The sequence below is a fragment of the Haliotis cracherodii genome, unplaced genomic scaffold, assembly GCF_022045235.1.
Source record: "Haliotis cracherodii isolate W230 unplaced genomic scaffold, xgHalCrac1.p SCAF_15, whole genome shotgun sequence".
Classification (NCBI taxonomy): Eukaryota; Metazoa; Mollusca; class Gastropoda; order Lepetellida; family Haliotidae; genus Haliotis; species Haliotis cracherodii.
This window is the reverse complement of record NW_027266270.1, coordinates 33251238-33276851: the sequence shown is the minus strand read 5'-3', so window position 1 is coordinate 33276851 and position 25614 is coordinate 33251238. Positions and strand designations below refer to the sequence as shown.

The following is a 25614-nucleotide window of genomic DNA, read 5'->3' as shown; positions in this document are numbered from 1 at the left end:
TATGGTCCTTTCAACCAACTAATATCGTTACAGTAACTCAACTCCCTCCACGCACGCTAAACTCATGTTTCGCATCATTAAAACTACGGAAAATATTTAGACATGTAGTTTATTATCGCCCAGATATTGTACCATAATACTCCCGTTCGCATGCATCAGTCCCAGAATCAATTGCCTGTTATCAGATCAGCATTAGCGGTGCCAAGGCTTGAAAGCAGTCAGGGTACGGCCTTTGAATACCACTGTAACAATAAGCCGTGACAACTGATAATTATCTATAGAAATTAAGGCCATTTTCAATGGCGTTTATGGCATCGCCGTTTGCCAGTAATTTACTAACCAGCGTAAGAGCGACTGGTTTGATTGTCAACGAGACGTCAAATGTCCGGGCATTGCAACGAATCATTTTCTTCGCCATGGAAATTGTCCATTTTTTTTGTCATTTAATTTGATAGTTACGGAAGGGGGTTAGTGAAACATTCTAAGACCGTTTGCCTTTTGTATGAGTAGTACTAGATTGGAAAGACATGTTATGAGACAAAATGGTGGCTTGGTGGCATAACGTGGTATTAATCTATAGGCGTTGGAATAACCCGCCAGGCTACATGGAAAACTAAATGGATAATTTCTCTGAGATTTGCCTTCCAACCGCTTTAAAACCGGAGCTCTCTGTCAAACGACTGACAAGCAAACGCCGGTAATTTGTTTGGGTCCGCTGCATCAAACGTTAAACTGTTGCGACAACGGACCCCATGCTGGTATATCTAATATAGAAACATAAGAATTTCACGGTCGACGTACCAATCAAGCAATGGCTGCTTAACCAATGGTGTAGTACGCAACCCCGTGTTTGTTTGATGAGCATCGAACCACTCCCTTGACTTCAAAGTATAGCTAATTAAACTTTATCACCCGTTACAAGCACTGCGTGGTCTTCAAGAGCGGTTGCCTTTGGTGGGGTGTCTTTGCAATGTTCCCTCTGCTGCTTTTCATAGGACTGGCGTTGATCATTGTACACGGGGAGTTGTACAGAGGGAGGGAGGGTTACCGCGTGATCGGTACAGGGGGTTCGAACCCGGAATGTTGCGGGAGCGATTGTTCCCTGTCGCGATCTGCATGTGCTGTGCTGTGCAGCAGGGAGAACTCGACATGCAAGAGCTTCAACTACAAGTCATCCGATGGTTCTTGTGTTCTGAATCAAGAGGAGCTCTACACCTTTGACGCCCTGTTTGAAGAGACTCCTGCATGGGCCTATTATGGACCCATTGCCAACGGAGGTAAAGTTATCCTTATATTCTCTATACTCTATGTTTCGTATCTAATTCCATGCGTCTTTACATACCTATTTTTAACTGTTGAGTTATGCGTTTTTTAAATAATTCTTGTCATAATGTTTCATAGGTGTGTTAAAAACCGATGGTAAACGAAGGCAGGGGGATAAATCTTTTCGGTATGACATTTCATGACTGACAGAGCTATGTCTAATGAAGCCGTATGCTTTGTCTTTGAAACTAACTCTTGTCAAGTCTTTGATATGAGTTTATAGAACTTGAAACCTTTTACGGATAGCAACTTCATCATTAGGGAAGAGAAAATATGGATATCAACTTCTTTATGATGAGGAACACGACGTTTCGGAGTATATGCCTACTCCTTCATTCACCTGACGAAGGAGAAAGCATATACTCCGAAACGTCGTGTTCTTCATTATAAAGATTGAGTGAGTGAGTGAGTGAGTGAGTGGGGTTTCACGCCGCTTTTAACATTATTCCAGTTATATCGCGGTGCTTCATTATAAAGAAGATGACATCCATATACGCTCTTCCTTATGTGTATCACTTCTTAATACCTTTCTAAGACCTGAACTTCAGCATTGGCCTGAATGGACAAGAAGTAGCCTTGAAACTTTATCACAAACAATAGAGTAGTTGTTATCCATAAAAGATGCATGTCTTCATGTCTCCTGTCATGTTACGTGATGTGGGTGTAGCAGGCTAGTGAGGACATAAAGGGTTTTGTCGTTGGTGTACTTCTAATATTTAATGACATTTCATGGTTTCCAGTGATCCAGTCTATAATTCACACATATACTTTGCTTTTAACGCCCAATGGGATCAGTTTTGTCTTATCGTGCAAGCAAGACGATTCTTGATGAGGATGTAGCGACATGTCTCACACATAATAACCTTCTTTCCAATGGACCCGTGAAGATCCGGGGTAGAATAGGTCTTCAGCAACCCATGCTTGTCGTAAAAGGTGACTATGCTTGTCGTAAGAGGCGATTAACGGATCGGGTGGTCAGGTTTGCTGACTTGGTTGATGCATGTCATCGTATCCCAATTGCGTGGATCGATGTTCATGATATCAATCACTGGATTGTCTGGTCCAGACTGTATTATTTACGGAGCGCCGTCATATAGCTGGAATATTGCTGAGTGCGGCGTTAAACAACCAACCAACCAACCAACCAATTCAATTCATAGTTTGTACCATGCTATTTCTTGTGTTTCAAACATACAGATTTGTAATGAATGATGTGTGATCAGTGATTGACAATTTTTCTTGTCACTATATCACTTCATTTCATTTTCGAACCAATTCTTAACGAATGAGGGGTAACGTTTTTGAACGCATTTCTTATCGTGTATATTCACGGAGGTGTTACAGGACGGACATAGAAGGAAAAGTTATGTGTCTTTGAAAGTACTCAGCACGTTATGTGTCGGGGGGCGGTCGGGTAGCCTAGTGGTTAAAGCGTTCGCTCGTCACGCCGAAGACCCGGGTTCGATTCCCGACATTGGTACAATGTATAAAGCCCATTTCTGGTGTCACCCGCCGTGATATTGATGGAATATTTCTAAAAGCGGCGTAAAACCCTGCTCATTCACTCATGTGTCGGCTTACTACATGCTAATTCCATATGAAGACAGAGTGACTTGTGTTTGGAATTAACTCCTTCCATGCCATCCACGCGTGTATAGCAGGCCAATTATTTATGAAAGTTGCTTGTTAGACTTATTAGTAGAATGGCCTAACTGAAGCTCATATTTCCTTGATTGATTATAAATGATGTCTCATGTTTTTGAGTATAATGACATCGTTCAGGAACAGTTTGCAACTTGCTCACACATCACGAACAATACATGGCCTATTAATAGATCGATACTATACCAATGTAATGAGTGCTCACAGAAATGTGTGTACGAGCAATGGCATCTAATTGAGGTATTATTTTGTCACGGTTTCATTTTGTGTAAGTGACATAGATTAAATTTAAGTGGAAAATAGACCTGCATGAACTTAATTCGTCTAGTTTTCATCCGGACATGTTGACATTCTTAGCTCAAATTGTGTCTACTTGTGGTGGTTTGATCTGACTCAGATTGTGTCTACTTGTGATGGTTTGATCTGACTCCGACTGTGTCTACTTATGGTGGTTTGATCTGACTCCGACTGTGTCTACTTATGGTGGTTTGAGCTGACTCCGACTGTGTCTACTTATGGTGGTTTGATCTGACTCAGACTGTGTCTATTTGTGGTGGTTTGATCTGACTCCGACTGTGTCTACTTGTGGTGGTTTGATCTGACTCCGACTGTGTCTACTTGTGGTGGTTTGATCTGACTCCGACTGTGTCTACTTGTGGTGGTTCGATCTGACTCAGACTGTGTCTATTTGTGGTGGTTTGATCTGACTCCGACTGTGTCTACTTGTGGTGGTTTGATCTGACTCCGACTGTGTCTACTTGTGGTGGTTTGATCTGACTCCGACTGTGTCTACTTGTGGTGGTTCGATCTGACTCAGACTGTGTCTACTTGTGATGGTTTGATCTGACTCAGACTATGTCTACTTGTGGTGGTTTGATCTGACTCCGACTGTGTCTACTTGTGGTGGTTTGATCTGACTCCGACTGTGTCTACTTGTGGTGGTTCGATCTGACTCAGACTGTGTCTATTTGTGGTGGTTTGATCTGACTCCGACTGTGTCTACTTGTGGTGGTTTGATCTGACTCCGACTGTGTCTACTTGTGGTGGTTTGATCTGACTCCGACTGTGTCTACTTGTGGTGGTTCGATCTGACTCAGACTGTGTCTACTTGTGGTGGTTCGATCTGACTCAGACTATGTCTACTTGTGGTGGTTTGATCTGACTCAGACTGCGTCTACTTGTGGTGGTTTGATCTGACTCAGACTATGTCTACTTGTGGTGGTTTGATCTGACTCAGACTGTGTCTACTTGTGGTGGTTTGATCTGACTCAGACTGCGTCTACTTGTGGTGGTTTGATCTGACTCAGACTATGTCTACTTGTGGTGGTTTGATCTGACTCAGACTGCGTCTACTTGTGGTGGTTTGATCTGACTCAGACTGTGTCTACTTGTGGTGGTTTGATCTGACTCAGACTGCGTCTACTTGTGGTGGTTTGATCTGACTCAGACTATGTCTACTTGTGGTGGTTTGATCTGACTCAGACTATGTCTACTTGTGGTGGTTTGATCTGACTCAGACTGCGTCTACTTGTGGTGGTTTGATCTGACTCAGACTATGTCTACTTGTGGTGGTTTGATCTGACTCAGACTGTGTCTACTTGTGGTGGTTCTGGTTTGAGTCTAGCCCCGGTTCAAAAGTTAAGAAACTTTAACTCACATACTCCTTTCTTGTTTCATTTTCATCAGTTTTCAAGTGTATAAGTGGTATTAGGTGACTTAACACATTGACTTTTTAGGGGTAAAGGAAAACAAACATAACGCGTATATGTATGTAAGGTTACATTTGGCAATTTACTTCTTATATTAACTATATAAAAAGGGCAATGCAAGAGAATAACCAGTCTTGATTGTCCACCGAAACAGATTGCATTTGGCGAAACAATATAAATGGACCACTAAATATCAGTGATGACACCAGGTTTTCGCGAAAAGGGTTAGCATGAACATGAGTGACGCCTGAAAAAGTGTCCGCACAAAAAATGGACTGTAGTATTGTTAATTCAAATACCTTTTGTGAGTTTGGTTTAACTTCATACTTCAGTTATGTCGTGATGTGGATGTGGATTTTGATGTGGATTTTGATGTGGATATAGATGTGGATATAGATGTGGATGTGGGTGTGGATGTGGATGTTGGTGTGGATATAGATGTGGATGTGGATGTTGATGTGGAACGAAAGCTAAAAATGATGGGGGTCTTGGCGTTTGCCACTTTGATGAAACCTACGACCATGGATCATAATCGTGGATAAAAGGTGACTTAAACTCACGATCAAAGGATCCTGGCTAAAAAAACAATTACATGTTAGAGAATCATTATGCCATTTTACATAAAACCGTATAACATTCACTTGATAAATGTTTAATTAGTTTATTATTTCCGTTCTGAAAAAGGTTCCAATATAGGCATTTTGCTTTCCACAATATGGCTATTTCTGACTGTGATTTTTGACAGTGACTGTAATCCTGAGTAAAGAACTGACATTTACAACTTAATGTGGCATGAACATGTAATATGGGATATATTCTTTTGCCCCGAGGTAAAGTCAATTACGTTATTTTTTTCTTAGCCAAAGTACTAAAATATACACGGTGCACGAGGTAGAATAAATGATTAAAAATCCAGATTTTCTGTCAATTGTATCAAAAAGTAAAAAATATAACAATAAGTTTGAATTTCGCGTGAAAGTGAGTGTTTGTGTTGTGTACGTACAGTTTGGATACACGAACTACAAACCCTGTCAATCTCAGCCTTTCACATACAATGAAAAGGTAACATTTTACCATGTGGGTGCCCATCATGTTGGTATCAGTCGTCGTCCGTCGTAAACTATATGTTTTCGTTATTTCTTTTGAAATCAAATGGCTGATAAAACGGAAACTTCACCAAAATGACCCAGCAGTGGCGTCTAATTTTTCTCGGTAATTTCGACTATCATGTAAACATGGCCGCCACGATAGCCATATTGAAAATGAAAGAAACGTATGACCACTGAGAGTTTCTCTATATTCTTTAATCATGTATGTAATACAATTAGTATATTAATTAGTATCTACTTATTCTATTTGCAATGTGTTACGGTTAAATGCTGGCCTTATGTACATATTGAATATTGTATATAATTGTATCTCACGCATTACCGTGGGAGTTTTTTTCGAAAACAAATCAGTTGAGCTGAGTACATTTATATAGATCTTCCCGAGGCAGGTGCGTCCACTAGCCTGTGTCAAAGTCTAGTTTTCACTGTCTGCCTCGGGAAGGTGATGACTGTAAAGAATTGTTGAGTGCACGTGACTGTCGGAACATCAACCTTGAAATTTTCAACACCAAAGTGTCCTAAATTCGATTTTTTAAATGTTCTTGTGTGTTCAAAATATGTTTCAACATGATCATTGTGAAAAAAGAGAATAGGTATTAAAGTTGCTGTCAACGTTGTTTATCATCCGAGAACTGAGCATAAAAGTATTTACATAAATGAAACAAATGACGAACGTTGTTTTCTAAATCTGTAAGAATGAATGCACTATTGTGTAACATTGTTTCAACACGCAACTATATTTACTTTGTTTCAACACGCAACTCTTTTTACTTTGTTTCAACACGCAACTATATTTACTTTGTTTCAGCACGCAACTATATTTACTTTGTTTTAAAACGCAACTATATTTACTTCGTTTTAACACGCAACTATATTTACTTCATTTCAACACACAACAAATTTACTTCGTTTTAACACGCAACTATATTTACTTCGTTTCAAAATTATATTTACTTCGTTTCAACTCGCAACTATATTTACTTCGTTTCAACACGCAACTATATTTACTTTGTTTCAACACGCAACTATATTTACTAAACACAAACTTTGAACTTAAAGTTCATCTTCTCAGTTTGGCAATTTCAGAGACGAATTTATAAAAATGCACTTTGAGAGAATTTTAGAGCATTGAGCATAAAATGGAACATAAGACTTAGTGTTGAACCCCACTACAAACTACTCATGTACCAAAATACATCACATATTGGAAACAAAATAACTGAGTAATGGCAATAGATTGCTTGTTCAATATGGCTGCCGTGGCGGCCATATTGAAAATCGGATTCGATCCTCTGAACACATTTTACCAATTTTGCTGTAACCAATGTTTTAATACCTTGAAACAACACTACTATCACAACATACCAGGACAAAGGAATTTACCTCCAACCCAAAGGTCTTGTTCATGGGAATACTCCGATCCTCTTGAACAAATTCAGATGTCATCATTGGAGGGAACGTACATTTATAAATCTCAGCTTTATTGGTCCAGTGGTAATGAGGGGATGATGTTTATTGTGCGTGGAAATGCATTTTGAGAGAATTCGGGAACACGATCTGATATACAAAGATAAAATAAAGCGACAAAACAATTTCCATATCCAATAGAAATCTCTGCATAAAGCAGTGTCGGTTGTACAATTCCGACTATATCATACAAATGTGTTTATGAATCACTATCAAAAAGTAATGCTACCAGTCTTTTTACGAAAGGTGAGCGTATCCTGCCCCACCGGTGGCACCCGTCACAAACACATGCAAAGGCAAGTCAAGTCTCCACCTGAACAAACATGGGAACATACATGTATGGCACAAGTCAAAATAGGGAATTGCATCGGACATCATTTTTGTCACTGATGCGTCAAATTTGGAAATGTTCTCCACATATATACCATAAAACATTTTGAAAGCTTTACTCAGGCCTTGGGTGTTGTAACCTTGATGAAACAACTTTTGAGCAAGAGTCGTATGACGCTCTTTGAAATCTTGGTAGAAAAATAAGTGTATTAAAAAAAATGTTCAAATTGAAAATATCGCGTGTTGATCCTCACGACAAGCTCGTCGTGATTTTTGAATTTTTTCTTTGTACACCTTGTGATGAATTTCTTGATCAATATTAATTTGTAAATTGGTTACCCAATCTATCAGTTAACGAGAGCACGCTTGAAGGAACATGTGTCTTTCTTTAATACATAATATGAAATTAAAAGTGTTAACAAGTACCTTCTACTTGTGCGTACGTTATTATTCATGATGCGGACAAAAGAATCTTGTTTATGAACATGTGTAGGAAGGTGACCGGAGATATACATCCAAGTCGAAGCCAATTACAGAAAGTAATATAATGCCCCCACCTTAATATGTTCACACAAGCATCCCCATACAATTGTGATGAAATCTTTGGAGGAGAATAGTAAATGAATCGTGACAGTTAATTTCTATTCTATATGCACAGAAAAAAACAGTTGTCGAAGCTATACACTTATACATTTGTTCAGCCATATATTTGTTCTACTGAAAAAACATGAGAACACATGGTACAAGTCAAAAGGAATTGCATCACACATTATTAATATCACTGATGCTACAAATTGGAATGTCTCCCACATGTCTACCATAAAACGCTTTGAAAGCTTTTCTCAGGCCTTGAGTGTTGTAACCCTGATAAAGCGACTTTTGAGTAAGTGAAGTGAGGTGAAATGGTGTTTAATATGGTTGCACTTACATGGTGACGTGCGAGTGCGTGCGTGTGTGATGGTGTTAGTGTGTGTTTGTGTTTGTGTGTGTGTTTGTATTTGTGTGTGTGTGCGTGCGTGCGTGCGTTCGCTTGTTTCAGTGCGGGCTTATGCCGATTTTATAGTGCTATCTCACCGAGATGCCATGCCGCAGTTTAACATGACTACCCTACTTAGACACAGTATACTGACTCTGAGCCATACAGTCCTTGTTTTAGTCCCTTAATGCCGAGCGCCAGATAATGGAACAACAAGTACTATCGTTTCACATCTTTAAGTATGACGCGGCCGGGGATCGAATCCGCGACCCTTGGCAGACGCTTTTTGTCTTATGAAAAAAAATAATTATCTTAAATAATTACCATTCCTGCCAAAAAAACCCAAAACATTGATTTTAAAATATTGCGTGATAATAATGGCAATATAGTCGGATTCATGTAATCCAGATTTCCACTTGCCTATGTACTCAATGTTTCTTCATAATTTTACTCAAGTACTTCAAACATAACACACACTTCACTTTTTCTATACAAAACTCTTTGTACAAATGTCTGGGACGGAATTGGTACCATGTAGTAATAGAGTACCTGAGAAGAAAGGTATAGTATGCATTAAGCGAGCATGATCTTACTACAAAATGTGTTTTGAACCAATTTGAGTGTTTTTTTCAGGTGAACAATTGACTTGTCTTTGCATGTGTTTGTGATGCGTGCCACCCAGAGTCATCAGAGATATCATCTCGGCCTCATACATCCCACCTTAAATCACACTGATTTCACCAACTCGACTTACGTCAATTATAAACAATATGCTGTTATTCATTTGGAGATGAAATCATCAAAATTTAATGCACCCTATTGCCTTCCTGTCGCGCCATATGCACTGATGTTGTATGCGCCAGTAAAGCAAGAGGCCGCGGGTAAAATCCCGTGGACCTGGAATTAAGCTGTTTATTGTTGCCTCCAACTTAGATCTATCTTCGTGACTAATCATATACCGTCTAGCAAGAGAACAGCCAGTCTGGATTATCCTACGAAACAGATTTCAATGGGCCTGTTTTTCATGAATCACTGTATTTATGAAAGCGTTTTTGTTTGTCCCGTGACAGAAGCTTTCTTAAGAGTGAGTGAGTATGGTTTTACGCCGCTTTTAGCAATATTCCAGCAATATCACGGCGGGGGACACCAGAAATGGGCTTCACACATGGTACCCATGTCGGGAATCGAATCCGGGTCTTTGGCGTGACGAGCGAACGCTTTAACCACTTGGCTACCCGACCGCCCCGCTTTCTTAAGAAGCAAATTAGGTAAACTAACCCACGTACCAAAACATGTTGAAATACACTTTTCTTGACATTTACTGAAACAGAAATCTACGAAAGCCCGATGGTGCCTCTTTCGTAGCATCATTATATTTTTAAACACTATTTCGAGTATTTTCCCGTTATTTCAAGTGGTATTTATTTGAAAAAAAATGAAATAACGCCAACATAATCGATAATTCGAAATTCTCATTTTTCAATCAAAATTGAAAATACCACAGGATAATCGATATAAATGAAACAACGAGAAAATAATTGAAATTACGAGAAAAGAAACCCTTGAAATTACAAGAGAAAAAAAAGGAATTATGTCACCAAAGTGGCACCATCAGGCTTTCGTCGAAAACAATGTGTGGTCAATGGTTACATGTCTTCTTGCAGTCAGCAGCAGCGAGTGGACACTGGTCTTCAAGGCGGTCAGTGGGTCGGGCATCAACTTCAAAGAGTCCTGGGAGCAGGCTGGGGTGGCACATGACCAGGATCTGACCAATCAGAACCCTGCTTACTTCTCGAAGCATGGTGCATCATCAAGCTACCCTTTCTATCGCTCACACTGGTTGGATGATTGGTCGACGGCAGGGATCAAAGAGGTAGGCTGATAAAAACCTTGGACATGGAAATTAACCTCCAGGCAAAAGAAAATATACACTTGAAAATTGGATTTGACCAAAAAATTACAAATGTTATCAAAACGTTACTGGGCTGGAAACAGTCGCCGAAACACTGCACACTTAAGGTCCAAAACACAACTATACCCTTATCAAATACATCATCATCGAATGTTGCCATTTCATATTTGTTTCATTTTTAACCACCATTGAACATGGGTGTATATTTTCTTTTGCCTGGTAGTGTATTTCAGTTTGACATTTGCTGCCATTATACCTACTGATGTTGGTGAGTCTGGTTAGTTGGTTACACGTAAGTGCTTAAGGTCAAAGACAGGCATCACTTTGGGGGGCTTCCCCTTTCAAAAATGACGCGCCGTGATAAAACTGAAATATTGTTCAAAGAGCTGTAACCCAGTTCAATCACGCACTCACTCTGTTTTAATATTGTGTCTGTATTGTGTGTCTGAGGTATATGTAGTGTCTGCGTGTCTTTAGTGTGTGTCTGATGTCTGTGTAGTGTTTGCTTGTCTGTAGTGTGTGTCTGATGTCTGTGTGGTGTCTCCGTGTCTGTGGTGTGTGTTTGATGGCTATGTAGTGTCTCCATGTCTATCGTGTGTGCCTGATGTATGTGTGGTGTCTGCGTGTCTGTAGTGTGTGTCTGATGTTTATGTAGTGTGTGCGTGTCTGTAGTGTGTGTCTGATATCTGTGTGGTGTTTGCTTGTCTGTAGTGTGTGTCTGATGTCTGTGTGGTGTCTCCATGTCTATGGTGTGTGCCTGATGTCTATGTAGTGTCTGCGTGTCTTTAGTGTGTGTCTGAGGTCTGTGTAGTGTCTGCGTCTCTGTATTGGGTGTCTGATGTCTGTGTAGTGTCTGCGTCTCTGTAGTGTCTGTCTGATGTCTGTGTGGCGTTTGCGTGTCTGTAGTTTGTGTCTGAGGTCTGTGTAGTGCCTGCGTGTCTGTAGTTTGTGTCTGAGGTCTGTGTAGTGTCTGCGTGTCTGTAGTTTGTGTATGAGGTTTATGTAGTGCCTGCGTGTCTGTAGTTTGTGCCTGATGTCTATGTAGTGTCTGCGTGTCTGTAGTTTGTGCCTGATGTCTATGTAGTGTCTGCGTGTCTGTAGTTTGTGCCTGAGGTCTGTGTAGTGCCTGCGTGTCTGTAGTTTGTGTCTGAGGTCTATGTAGTGTCTGCGTGTCTGTAGTTTGTGTCTGAGGTCTATGTAGTGCCTGCGTGTCTGTAGTTTGTGTCTGATGTCTATGTAGTGTCTGCGTGTCTGTAGTTTGTGCCTGATGTCTATGTAGTGTCTGCGTGTCTGTAGTTTGTGCCTGATGTCTATGTAGTGTCTGCATGTCTGTAGTTTGTGCCTGAGGTCTGTGTAGTGCCCGCGTGTCTGTAGTTTGTGCCTGATGTCTATGTAGTGTCTGCATGTCTGTAGTTTGTGTCTGAGGTCTGTGTAGTGTCTGCGTGTCTGTAGTGTGTGCCTGATGTTTATGTAGTGTTTGCGAGTCTGTAGTTTGTGTCTGATGTCTATGTAGTGTCTGCGTGTCTGTAGTTTGTGTCTGAGGTCTATGTAGTGTTTGCATGTCTTGAGTGTGTGTCTGATGTCTGTGTAGTGTCTGCGTGTCTGTAGTGTGTGTCTGATGTTTATGTAGTTTCTCCGTGTCTGTGGTGTGTGTCTTATATCTGTGTAATGTCTGCGTGTCTGTAGTGTGTGTTTGATGCCTGTGTAGAGTCTGATGTCTGTGCAGCCTGTCTGATGTCTGTGTAGTGTCTTTTATATCTGTCTTGTGCCTGGTGTCTCTTGTTTTTTCTGATGTCTGTACAGTGTATTGATGGCTGTATAGCGTCTAATGTCTGTTGTAAAACCAGGTAATATTGCAAAATAATGCGGTTCTGTGTGCATCTGTTCCCCCACTTCTTGCAAAGCATGAACACGAGGCTGCCACATCGCATGATTGATGCAATACTTTCACAGCCAATTGCGTCGTTTAATACATCTGACATGTAGCCATTTATGTGAAATCGAACACGAAGCGATATTCAGCGAGTGATGTGTAAAGTTATGTTTTAGGACCAATGTTCTGTGTGATCATTTTCTTGCATAATTACTTTGTATTACGAACATTTAAGGCAGAATATATTAATTTCATCTTTTAAGCACTGTTTGTATGTTGGAAATCCATGCCCGCATATGTACAACTTTCATTTCAGATTTAAAAAAAATAAATTTACACTTTGATATAACTTTCAGTAATCAAGACATTCATATATGAATATTCCCTTTTATTGCCTGATGCTTTCAGGATATTTTATTTTTAGCTTTCTCATATTTTACGGTTTTTTTCTGTTTGATAGCTCTGAAGAGAGTGCCCGCATTGAGTGATTTTGTCTTTGCCATTAACGAGTTCCGACTGGTAGACACCTTGTAATAAATCAACCGTTACCAATTTGATTCACTTCTACTTTTCCGTGTGTCTTTCATCCAGCCCATAACCGTGACGTATGATATGTCATTTATGGTGCCAGTATGGGTGGTGGGATAAATGCGGGCGGTGCGGTCCGATACGGTGTAATGAGGTGCGGTGTAATGAGGTGAAATGCGGTACGATGCGGTGCGGTGCTTGGCGGTGCTGTGCGTTGCGGTGCGTTGCGGTGTAATGAGATGAAATGCGTTGCCGTGCAGCGTTGTACGATGCGGTGCAATGAGTGAAGTACGGTTCGGTGCGGTGCGGTGCTGTGCGGTGCGGTGCGGTGCGGTGCGGTGCGGTGCGATCGATGTGATGCGGTGCGGTTCAGGGGGATGCAGTGCGGTGTGATGCGGTTCGGTGCGGGCGAATGCGGTGCGGTGCGGTGCGATAGATGTGATGCGGTGCGGTTCAGGGGGATGCGGTGCGGTTTTAAGCGGTTCGGTGCGGTGTGATGCGGTGCAGTCGATGTGATCATGACGTGATGTTACCAGTTATTTGACAATTTACGAGTTAACCTGTGTCACTCCCGTGTCATTTTGTTCACTTCGTGAAAGGTGAACAGATTTAGCCATAATTAAATACAATTAAATTAAATTAACATATTTAGCCATAAATATATGTTCCTGTAGGACAGACCAACAATTTGATGGCGATGTCCCTATATTAATAACATTTCCTTAAAGATTTATCGAATTTGTAACTTTTTGTGGTTGGAAAGACTCCTCACCATATTCCCTTTGCTGCTTCATATCGAACAACCAGTACGAAGTCTGATATGCAATAGAAATCATATATTAATATCCTTGCCAAGAAGTTATTGTAAAATCTCTTCAGCTGCGGCAAGTTGCCAGGGCCTAGTCTCACGGACTTGTCTCAGCTACGCCGGTGTATGTTAAACATAGCAGTTACAATGGGCATGTGGGTAAGACCGCGTGGAACTGGACCCATGTGATTAAGCCCAAGAGCATGACAGGTGCTACTTTAAAGGGAGATAACTACGAGGGAAAGGCGAAAGGTCCGTGACCTCAGATAGAGCATGTTTTAGAATCAATTGTTACTGGTAGACATTCTTCCATGCAAGTGTGATTTGAGTTTTTAGGGAAGAGATTCAAGTCAGGAGGTTGCCGGGTCAGGAGATGGTGGGGGACGTTGGGGGTGGGGATGGGGGTGGGCATGAGGCCAAGTGTGTCAACTGTTTGCTCATAAGTTTTGACTCTGGATCAAAGTGATGGAACAGGTCTCATCCGGGTTACAATTTGCACCCAAAACTTTGTCAGGATTCTGCTGATTTTGATCTGGTGTCAACATTCTTGGTACCAACTTGAGGACAGCCTGCTCCTGTGGAGTGTGTCTGTTAAGATGGACTGTGCTGACCCAAAACTGACCCCACTGGTGTCAGCGCTGTGCTCAATTGTAACATGACAGTCAGCCATTACCACAGGGCAGCCTGCACTTGAATTTCAGACGGGGCATATTCAGGACGACCAGACTTCGGTACATCTTCTGTGCTACTACCTCGCTTTAATTCAGCAGCCCAGTTCATAACAGTTCTATCATTACCGGGCGTGCTTTTCAAATCTTCCTGTATTTAATTTCCTTTATGCAATGATGTCGAGAGTTACCTCCCGTATACTATAACCTCAATAGGGTGTGACGCGCAGGTTGGGATCATGAACATAAGAAGCAGTTGTTCAGAATCGTAGATTCCCTAGGTCTCGATTATCGAAGTTTCACTGTCCTCAAGATGTCTGTAGCCACACATCGCAAGAAAATACTCATCCCATAAGTGTGAGTGAGTGAGTGTGGTTTTACTCCGCTTTGAGCAATATTCCAGCAATATCAGGGCGGGGGACACCAGAAATGGGCTTCACACATTGTACCTATGTTAGGAATCAAACCAGAGTCTTCGGCGTGACGAGAGAACACTTTGCCCGCTTGGCTACCTCACCACCCCTCTATCCCTAAGTTGTAATATAATTATTAGTTTAGTTTAAACATATTTTATTCTCATAAAAAGGATTGGGCACAAGTGAAAAGGATTGCAGCCCATGTGAAAATTCATATAATTTTTTTTCATTGAATGTGCTTTGTTTAAATCAGCTTGAAACTAATTGATATTATTATTTCTATTGCTAGTAGAGTTTTAAATTGGCTTCACACAGATAGTTTAAAGCACAGAAAGCAGTAACAAAAAATAACTGAGACACTAATCTGATATTTTGTTATTAGATTTAAAAATAGGCAGATGTTATCACCAACAAAAATCACTTTCATGTGATTATAGTTTTATTTTCGTAGCGTCAGCAAAGTAATATTAATATCACGCCGACTTACAAAATAATCGGCGCCGATAATACAATTCAGTGGGGCGCACGTGGGAACAAAGACCATTGATGACGCACGGAATGCCGAGAAAAGAAATTGTGCTCAGGTTTTTCCATAAAGGTAGATCGTCCCTTGGACATGCGGGATGTTCTGAAAGACAATGTGTTGTAGGGTCCCCAAACGTATTTAGTTCCTGCTTTCAGAGAGTGGGTGAGGGGTTTGGGTTTACACCGCTTTTAGCAAAAAACAGCAATATCACGGCTCGGGTGACCAGAAATGGGCTTCACACATTGTACCCATGTGAGGAATCGAACCCGGGCTTTCGGCGTGACGAGCTAACCACAAGGCTACATTTTATCTCTGTCACCCTACCCCCCCTCCCTTTGAATATTTAATTACCTGTCCCTTAAACTCAAAGGAGGTACAACTTGTAAATGACTTATATATTGTGACTTATATATTGTGACGATCAATTTTGATAATGCAATAGTATGGAAGCGAATTGGTGCCACATTTTAAAAATGTGATCTTTGTAGATGATAGTTTCAGGAAAGTATTTTGTGTCACTATTAATGTGGCATTAAAACGTTTCCATACATTAGCGCCAGTTGACCGAAAAAAAAGTTTAAACAATATTAGATTATCTGTTTGAGCTTCTCTCTAATAAGAAATTACATTTTAACGAGCTATTAACGAGATGACATTGTAATGTCATTTATTATTGACAAATATAGAACTTAGCGTTGCAGAGGTCACTCGATACTTGTAATGATAGGTTTTACACGTTGCAAGATGAAACGCTTCGTTTACCAGCCCCAGCACCGCAGGACATATCCCCACGTGACAAAGGAATCCGTGTGATAGCTGTCATGACTATGTACCGTCAGTGCAATGCCCCTGTGGCTAAATTGTCTTAAATCAATCAAAAACGTAAATCAAAAGGCCTAAAATCCAAGCCGCGTGATTTTGACAAGCATTACACAATAATGTTTTATCGCCTAGAATCACATGACTTGGTTTACTGTCGAACCCAGTGATAAAAGATATGTATCAAAGAGTTTAGGAAATTATGTTGGTCGTAAAACTAATTGTGTGAAACAAACAGCTGCAAAGTCAGTTTGAATAACCGAAAAGTCAACCGTGAAAAATGAGCAGGCTATTAACATTGTTTTTTAGTCATATGTTTGAGTATTATCGGCATTATCGATTAGTATGATTGTGCTTATCAATTTTACAATCGGTCTCACTCGGCTTGTTCCGTCAAGGTCAGATGTCACGTCGAATGGTTGTCATTTAACGTTAGGTTTATTCGAGGTGGTGTCTGATTGGCGGAATAAACCAATATGTATTTTCGTACCATGTTTTCGAGTAATTCAATGTATTCGACTGGTTCGGAACGCCACACCTTAATAGTTGGTCGACTTGAATATGTTACTGAAACAATCACAACCTCCTCAGGATAACGTAACCTCTCTGTTAAGTGTACTTTGGGTGTTGGGTGTTGGATGTTAAGTGTACTTTGGCTCTTGGGTGTTGGATGTTAAGTGTACTTTGGGTGTTGGGTGTTGGATGTTAAGTGTACTTTGGGTGTTGGGTGTTGGATGTTAAGTGTACTTTGGGTGTTGGGTGTTGGATGTTAAGTGTACTTTTGGTGTTGGGTGTTGGATGTTAAGTGTACTTTTGGTGTTGGGTGTTGGATGTTAAGTGTACTTTGGGTGTTGGGTGTTGGATGTTAAATGTACTTTGGGTGTTGGGTGTTGGATGTTAAGTGTACTTTGGGTGTTGGGTGTTGGATGTTAAGTGTACTTTGGGTGTTGGGTGTTGGATGTTAAGTGTACTTTGGTGTTGGGTGTTGGATGTTAAGTGTACTTTGGTGTTGGGTGTTGGATGTTAAGTGTACTTTTGGTGTTGGGTGTTGGATGTTAAGTGTACTTTGGTGTTGGGTGTTGGATGTTAAGTGTACTTTGGTGTTGGGTGTTGGATGTTAAGTGTACTTTGGTGTTGGGTTTTGGATGTTAAGTGTACTTTGGTGTTGGGTGTTAGATGTTAAGTGTACTTTGGTTGTTGGTTGTTGGATGTTAAGTGTACTTTGGGTGTTGGGTGTTGGATGTTAAATGTACTTTGGGTGTTGGGTGTTGGATGTTAAGTGTACTTTGGGTGTTGGGTGTTGGATGTTAAGTGTACTTTGGGTGTTGGGTGTTGGATGTTAAGTGTACTTTGGTGTTGGGTGTTGGATGTTAAGTGTACTTTGGTGTTGGGTGTTGGATGTTAAGTGTACTTTGGGTGTTGGGTGTTGGATGTTAAGTGTACTTTGGTGTTGGGTGTTGGATGTTAAGTGTACTTTGGTGTTGGGTGTTGGATGTTAAGTGTACTTTGGTGTTGGGTTTTGGATGTTAAGTGTACTTTGGTGTTGGGTGCTAGATGTTAAGTGTACTTTGGTTGTTGGTTGTTGGATGTTAAGTGTACACTGAGTGTTGGGTGTTGGATGTTAAGTGTACTTTGGTGTTGGGTGTTAGATGTTAAGTGTACTTTGGGTGTTGGGTGTTGGATGTCAAGTGTACTTTGGTGTTGGGTGTTAGATGTTAAAGGTACTTTGGGTGTTGGATGTTAAGTGTACACTGGGTGTTGGGTGTTGGATGTTAAGTGTACACTGGATGTTGGGTGTTGGATGTTAAGTGTACTTTAGGTGTTGGGTGTTGGATGTTAAGTGTACTTGTGGTGTTGGGTGTTGGATGTTAAGTGTACACTGGGTGTTGGGTGTTGGATGTTCAGTGTACACTGGGTGTTGGGTTTTGGATGTTAAGTGTACTTTGGTGTTGGGTGTTGGATGTTAAGTGTACTTTGGTGTTGGGTGTTGGATGTTAAGTGTACTTTGGGTGTTGGGTGTTGGATGTTAAGTGTACTTTGGGTGTTGGGTGTTAGATGTTAAGTGTACACTGGGTGTTGGGTGTTGGATGTTAAGTGTACTTTGGTGTTGGGTGTTGGATGTTAAGTGTACTTTGGGTGTTGGGTGTTGGATGTTAAGTGTACACTGGGTGTTGGGTGTTGGATGTTAAGTGTACTTTGGGTGTTGGGTGTTGGATGTTAAGTTTACTTTGGTGTTGGGTGTTGGATGTTAAGTGTAATTTGGTGTTGGGTGTTGGATGTTAAGTGTACTTTGGTGTTGGGTGTTGGATGTTAAGTGTACTTTGGTGTTGGGTGTTGGATGTTAAGTGTACTTTGGTGTTTGGTGTTAGATGTTAAGTGTACTTTGGTGTTGGGTTTTAGATGTTAAGTGTACTTTGGTGTTGGGTGTTGGATGTTAAGTGTACTTTGGGTGTTGGGTGTTGGATGTTAAGTGTACTTTGGGTGTTGGGTGTTAGATGTTAAGTGTACACTGGGTGTTGGGTGTTGGATGTTAAGTGTACTTTGGTGTTGGGTGTTGGATGTTAAGTGTACTTTGGGTGTTGGGTGTTGGATGTTAAGTGTACACTGGGTGTTGGGTGTTGGATGTTAAGTGTACTTTGGGTGTTGGGTGTTGGATGTTAAGTTTACTTTGGTGTTGGGTGTTGGATGTTAAGTGTAATTTGGTGTTGGGTGTTGGATGTTAAGTGTACTTTGGTGTTGGGTGTTGGATGTTAAGTGTACTTTGGGTGTTGGGTGTTGGATGTTAAGTGTACACTGGGTGTTGGGTGTTGGATGTTAAGTGTACTTTGGGTGTTGGGTGTTGGATGTTAAGTTTACTTTGGTGTTGGGTGTTGGATGTTAAGTGTAATTTGGTGTTGGGTGTTGGATGTTAAGTGTACTTTGGTGTTGGGTGTTGGATGTTAAGTGTACTTTGGTGTTGGGTGTTGGATGTTAAGTGTACTTTGGTGTTTGGTGTTAGATGTTAAGTGTACTTTGGTGTTGGGTTTTAGATGTTAAGTGTACTTTGGTGTTGGGTGTTGGATGTTAAGTGTACTTTGGTGTTGGGTGTTGGATGCTAAGTGTACTTTGGTGTTGGGTGTTGGATGTTAAGTGTACTTTGGTGTTGGGTGTTGGATGTTAAGTGTACTTTGGTGTTGGGTGTTAGATGTTAAGTGTACTTTGGGTGTTGGTTGTTGGATGTTAAGTGTACACTGGGTGTTGGGTGTTGGATGTTAAGTGTACTTTGGTGTTGGGTGTTGGATGTTAAGTGTATATTGGGTGTTGGGTGTTAGATGCTAAGTGTACTTTGGTGTTGGGTGTTGGATGTTAAGTGTACTTTGGTGTTGGGTGTTGGATGTTAAGTGTACTTTGGTGTTGGGTGTTGGATGTTAAGTGTACTTTGGTGTTGGGTGTTAGATATTAAGTGTACTTTGGTGTTGGGTGTTGGATGTTAGGTGTATATTGTGTGTTTGGTTTTAGATGTTAAGTGTATATTGTGTGATGGGTGTTAGATGTTAAGTGTACTTTGGGTGTTGGGTGTTAGATGTTAAGTGTACACTGGGTGTTAGATGTTAAGTGTATATTGGTGTTGGGTGTTGGATGTTAAGTGTACTTTGGTGTTGGGTGTTGGATGTTAAGTGTACTTTGGTGTTGGGTGTTAGATATTAAGTGTACTTTGGGTGTTGGGTGTTGGATGTTAAGTGTATATTGTGTGTTGGGTGTTAGATGTTAAGTGTATATTGTGTGATGGGTGTTGGATGTTAAGTGTATATTGTGTGTTGGGTGTTAGATGTTAAGTGTATATTGTGTGATGGGTGTTGGATGTTAAGTGTATATTGTGTGTTGGGTGTTAGATGTTAAGTGTATATTGTGTGATGGGTGTTGGATGTTAAGTGTACTTTGGGTGTTGGGTGTTGGATGTTAAGTGTACTTTGGTGTTGGGTGTTGGATGTTAAGTGTATATTGTGTGTTGGGTGTTAGATGTTAAGTGTATATTGTGTGATGGGTGTTAGATGTTAAGTGTATATTGTGTGATGGGTGTTAGATGTTAAGTGTATATTGTGTGTTGGGTGTTACATGTTAAGTGTATATTGTGTGATGGGTGTTGGATGTTAAGTGTATATTGTGTGTTGGGTGTTAGATGTTAAGTGTATGTTGTGTGATGGGTGTTGGATGTTAAGTGTACTTTGGTGTTGGGTGTTGGATGTTAAGTGTACTTTGGGTGTTGGGTGTTGGATGTTAAGTGTACTTTGGTGTTGGGTGTTGGATGTTAAGTGTACTTTGGTGTTGGGTGTTGGATGTTAAGTGTATATTGTGTGTTGGGTGTTAGATGTTAAGTGTATATTGTGTGTTGGGTGTTAGATGTTAAGTGTATATTGTGTGATGGGTGTTGGATGTTAAGTGTACTTTGGTGTTGGGTGTTGGATGTTAAGTGTACTTTGGGTGTTGGGTGTTGGATGTTAAGTGTACTTTGGTGTTGGGTGTTGGATGTTAAGTGTACTTTGGTGTTGGGTGTTGGATGTTAAGTGTATATTGTGTGTTGGGTGTTAGATGTTAAGTGTATATTGTGTGATAGGTGTTAGATGTTAAGTGTATATTGTGAGTGGGGTGTTAGATGTTAAGTGTACACTGGGTTTTGGGTGTTAGATGTTAAGTGTACATTGGGTGTTGGGTGTTGGATGTTAAGTGTACTTTGGGTGTTGGATGTTGGATGTTAAGTGTACACTGGGTGTTGGGTGTTAGATGTTAAGTGTATATTGGGTGTTGGGTGCTAGATGTTAAGTGTACTTTGGGTGTTGGGTGTTAGATGTTAAGTGTACACTGGGTGTTGGGTGCTAGATGTTAAGTGTGTATTGGGTGTTGGGTGCTAGATGTTAAGTGTACTTTGGGTGTTGGGTGTTAGATGTTAAGTGTACACTGGGTGTTGGGTGTTAGATGTTAAGTGTGTATTGGGTGTTGGGTGCTAGATGTTAAGTGTACTTTGGGTGTTGGGTGTTAGATGTTAAGTGTACATTGTGTGTTGGGTGTTAGATGTTAAGTGTATATACGGTGTTGGGTGTTAGATGTTAAGTGTATCGGGTGTTGGGTTGAGTATGATATGTTAAGTATCAGTGAAGTGTTGAGTGTTTGATACATGGTGTAGTATAACGGAGTTAGGTGTCAGTGGAGTGTTGAGTATCACATGTTAAGTGTGTCAGTGGAGTGTTGAATATCACATGTTAAGTGTCAATGGAGTGTTGAATATCACATGTGAAGTGTCAGTGGAGTGTTGAGTATCACATGTTAAGTGTCAGTGGAGTGTTGAATATGATATGTTAAGTGTCCATGGAGTGTTGAGTATCACATGTTAAGTGTAAATTGAGTGTTGAGTATCACATGTTAAGTGTCAATGGAGTGTTGAATATCACATGTGAAGTGTCAGTGAAGTGTTGAATATGATATGTTAAGTGTCAGTGGAGTGTTGATTATGATATGTTAAGTGTCAATGGAGTGTTGAGTATCACATGTTAAGTGTGTCAGTGGAGAGTTGAATATGACATGTTAAGTGTCAGTGGAGTGTTGAATATGATATGTTAAGTGTCAATGGAGCGTTGAGTATCACATGTTAAGTGTCAGTGGAGTGTTGAATATGATATGTTAAGTGTCAATGGAGTGTTGAGTATCACATGTTAAGTGTCAGCAGAGTGTTGAGTATCACATGTTAAGTGTGTCAGTGGAGTGTTGAATATGATATGTTAAGTGTCAATGGAGTGTTGAATATCATATGTGAAGTGTCAATGGAGTGTTGAGTATCACATGTGAAGTGTCAGTGGAGTGTTGAATATGATATGTTAAGTCTCAATGGAGTGTTGAATATCACAAGGTAAGTGTCAGTGGAGTGTTGAGTATCACATGTTAAGTGTCAGTGGAGTGTTGAATATGATATGTTACCTGTCAGTGGAGTGTTGAGTATCACATGTTAAGTGTTAATGAAGTGTTGAGTATCACATGTTAAGTGTCAATGGAGCGTTGAGTATCACATGTTAAGTGTTAATGGAGTGTTGAGTATCACATGTTAAGTGTTAATGGAGTGTTTGAGTATCATATGTTAGGTGTCATTATACGGTGTTGTATAATGGTAACGTCCATCACATATATTTCCATCACTTGTCCCCGTGGTTGCTGTCGCCAGGTGAAGTTGGGACTGTACGAGAACGGCACAGAGGTGATGGCCATGACGTTTGACGGAGTGGGCAGCAGCAGGGACGACTGGTTCTCCCACGCCCGACTACGCACTCATCCCTACACAGTAGATCTAGCAGCCTTTTCGCCAACCATCTTCTCACTCAAAGGGTAGGTTTTCTTAACTCCATAAACAGTACACTAGGCCGGGTAGGATTGAGTAGCGTTTGTATCCCAGAAGTTCACTCACTATTTCACAAAGCACAAACACAGAGATGACTTAATTACCGTGTAGACATAACGTCATAAATGACGTCATACCAATCTCATAAAATCATATCTTGATGCTTGCTTCCGCTATATATAGATATCAGCACATCCCGTTACGTGAACTTGACCAATGAAATGACTACAAGATGTCGACTTTAGCCAATCAGAAAGCACCTTTCTCAAACTTTACGGCACAAGTTTCAAACTGGCAAATACCATTCTGGACTACCCATTTAAAAATATCAGTTCAAAATTTGAAAAAAGTGACCAAATTTTTTTTCTGGAATGTCTTTTAGATGGTCGAGATTGTATGACGGTACTGGGAAGTCTCTACCGTTTCAAATGTTATATCCCATTGACGCGAGAAATAGACGATGGTTTTAACGGAATAAGTGGTGTTACCCAGTGTTAACCTTTTTTAGGTTGCATGATCAGAAAACACAATCCGACTATCACTTTCCTGATACGGTAGGCATAACTCGGATTGGTCGGATGAAAGGTCATTCTGACGTGACCAGTAATGGGATGACGTCAGATTGTTATTTAGTGCTTGTCTTGGATAGAACGAGGCTGCCAACCCCCTTTTGGTGCGCGGAATTCGGGGGTCTATTTTGGGGGTATTTGGGACTCATCAGTGTGGTACTCGGGATGCAAAACTAATTTAACTTCAAATCCTTCACCATTTTATGACCTAGGAAGGTGTAGTTTTCATCCTTGATCGACATTCAGCCTTTGTAGATTGAATTTTGAATGTGCTTTTGAGATTTATATCAAGTAGTATTCGGGATTCATGGGTGAGCAAATGAGACTCACTAAATTAGATGGTATTCGGGATTCAGTGGACGAGGGGTTATGTATCCTCTAGAATGTGGTCTATTTAGAACTGGGTTCCTGTATCTGGCCTGAATTGACCCGGGTACCTTGACTCAAATATGTTTTGTTTGTTGTTTAACGCCGCACTCAGCAATATTCCAGCTATATGACGGCGATCTGTAAATTATCAAATCTGGACCAGACAATCCAGTGATTGGCATCATGCGCATCGATCCACGCAATTGGGATACGATGACATGCATCAACCAAGTCAGCGAGCCTGACCACTCGATCCCGTTAGTAGCCTCTTACAAGCATAGTCGCCTTTCACAGCAAGCATGGGTTGCTGAAGAATTATTCTACCCCGGATCTTCACGGGTCTCATGTTACACTACTTTTACCAACAGGCAACTGTACCGGAAGTTCTACATCACAATGTCGGGAGAGTTCAACAACTGCAACAACTTCGGCTGGCTTATTGTTGTAAACATAGTGTCCAACCTTTGCGTCTTTGATAAGGAGAGTCCCAAACCTCAGTTCATCTATGCTCGGGGTTCGGAGGGTACCGACTTCATTAACGAAGGTTTGTATTGTCAGTCATGAACGTAGAACTCTTGTTTCAGAGGCTTGTGGTCCTGCGCACAGCGCACAGGTCACAAATCAGGTGAAGTAAAGCAACGTCGGTCGCGGTGAGGAGTTGGATGGGTGACCGATTGAGAGTTTCTAGGGCTTCGGTCCTGTCTCTCGCACTAAAGCACATGTAGCACATGTAGCACATGTGGTGTCTCCTTGGGCAAGTGACCTTTTCCGAAATGTGCCTATGTTCACTCAGCAGTGAATGGATACCCGTAAGAATGAGATTGCAATGTGACTGTTAACCTTCTAACGCCTCACAGGAACCTTTGGTTGTGTATTCCCCAGGGTGCTGAGAATGGAGTGCACACTGAACCACTGACCAGGCTAATAAAGTAGCGAGTACTACCCTTCGTGTATGATTTAGGGTGTTGATTTGGCACATTATAAATATGCATGTCATTACTATTATCATTACTCTTATTATGATTATGATTATGATTATGAAGAGGTCTGATAGTTTCTATAACAGGAGTTCATAAGCGGATTAATGGTATTTCTAAGGGCCCGGAATTCGCTGTACAGAGTTGTGTCCCTTAAACGTGACAGGATCCACTCATTATATTCGATTATGATCCTTGGTCATAATAAATACCCTGTACCCGTTCGCCACGAAGGCTTCGCTTTGCGCCCGAGGCTAAAAATAGCCACCCAGTCAAATTACTCTTCTGTGTGAGAGAAATTCTATGTAAGATCTGTTTGTGTGTTTGTTTATTGTCTAACGCCGCACTCAGAAATAGTCCACCTATATGACGGCGGTCTGTAAATAATCGAGTCTGGAGGAGACAATCCAATGATTAATATCATGAGCATCGATCCACGCAATTAGGATACGATGACATGCATCAACCAAGTCGGCGAGTCTGACCACCCTATCCCGTTAGTCGACCCTTACAACAAGCATAGTCCCTTTTTACGACAAGATGGGTTGCCGAAGACCTACTCTTACCAGGAATCTTCACGGGTCTCTGTGTAAGAGATAGGATTAATGGAGTTGGTGACATCGCTTCCGAAACGAAGCGAATGTGACCAGGATATTTACAATGACATGGATATAGAACGTTCCTGCAATGCCAAGCATTAACGCAGGGTAGCTGGACTGGTTCAATCCGAGTTAAACTCAGCCACTAACTCACAATAGTAATACGACAGCTGTCAACATCGGGGATCTATTTGACAGTATTTTAACAAATATTACATAAACGCATAATTCATTCATATTTCTGTCATTTTTAGTGTATGGAAAAGCAGAAGTCCTTGCCGTCTTTGTGAAGTTCTCGTGAAGACAGGATGTGACGTGACTTCTACACGAAAGATCAATGTGAAGGTCACAAGGGCGACAACTTATACACCATTCTGCAATAAAGGATTTCCCTTAACAAATTTGTTGATGGTGACGCCGATTCAGTGGCAAATTGTTGTTAGACAGCAATCCCCCGTTTATTGGTTCCTTGGCCTATCAGCACCCGTCTGTAGTTCGTTCGAATCCCATAGTCGTCCCAATTATGATATTGGTCTGTCACGTGGTAAAATCCTTCTTTGGGCTTTCCTCCAGCATAGTACGTGAGTGACTATTATTTTACGCCGTTTTC

At 40.9% G+C, this 25614-nt stretch overlaps 1 protein-coding gene across 1 annotated transcript; it reads left to right on the top strand.

Moving 5' to 3' along the window:
* The first annotated feature begins 907 nt into the window (after positions 1-907).
* LOC139462064 (uncharacterized) lies at positions 908-25364 on the top strand. The gene is made up of 5 exons (XM_071243567.1): positions 908-1277; positions 10241-10449; positions 22317-22477; positions 23797-23972; positions 25259-25364. The coding sequence occupies exons 1-5, from the start codon at positions 971-973 to the stop codon at positions 25303-25305; spliced, it is 900 nt and encodes a 299-aa protein (XP_071099668.1). The 5' UTR covers positions 908-970; the 3' UTR covers positions 25306-25364.
* The last annotated feature ends 250 nt before the right edge of the window (positions 25365-25614 follow it).

Bases quoted from the DNA above. Each gene is read 5' to 3' on its own strand.
- LOC139462064 (XM_071243567.1), top strand. From the start codon at position 971: ATGTTCCCTCTGCTGCTTTTCATAGGACTGGCGTTGATCATTGTACAC. The intron at 1,278-10,240 runs GTAAAGTTATCC...GTCTTCTTGCAG, and splicing joins TGGACCCATTGCCAACGGAG to TCAGCAGCAGCGAGTGGACA. The intron at 23,973-25,258 runs GTTTGTATTGTC...TGTCATTTTTAG, and splicing joins TACCGACTTCATTAACGAAG to TGTATGGAAAAGCAGAAGTC.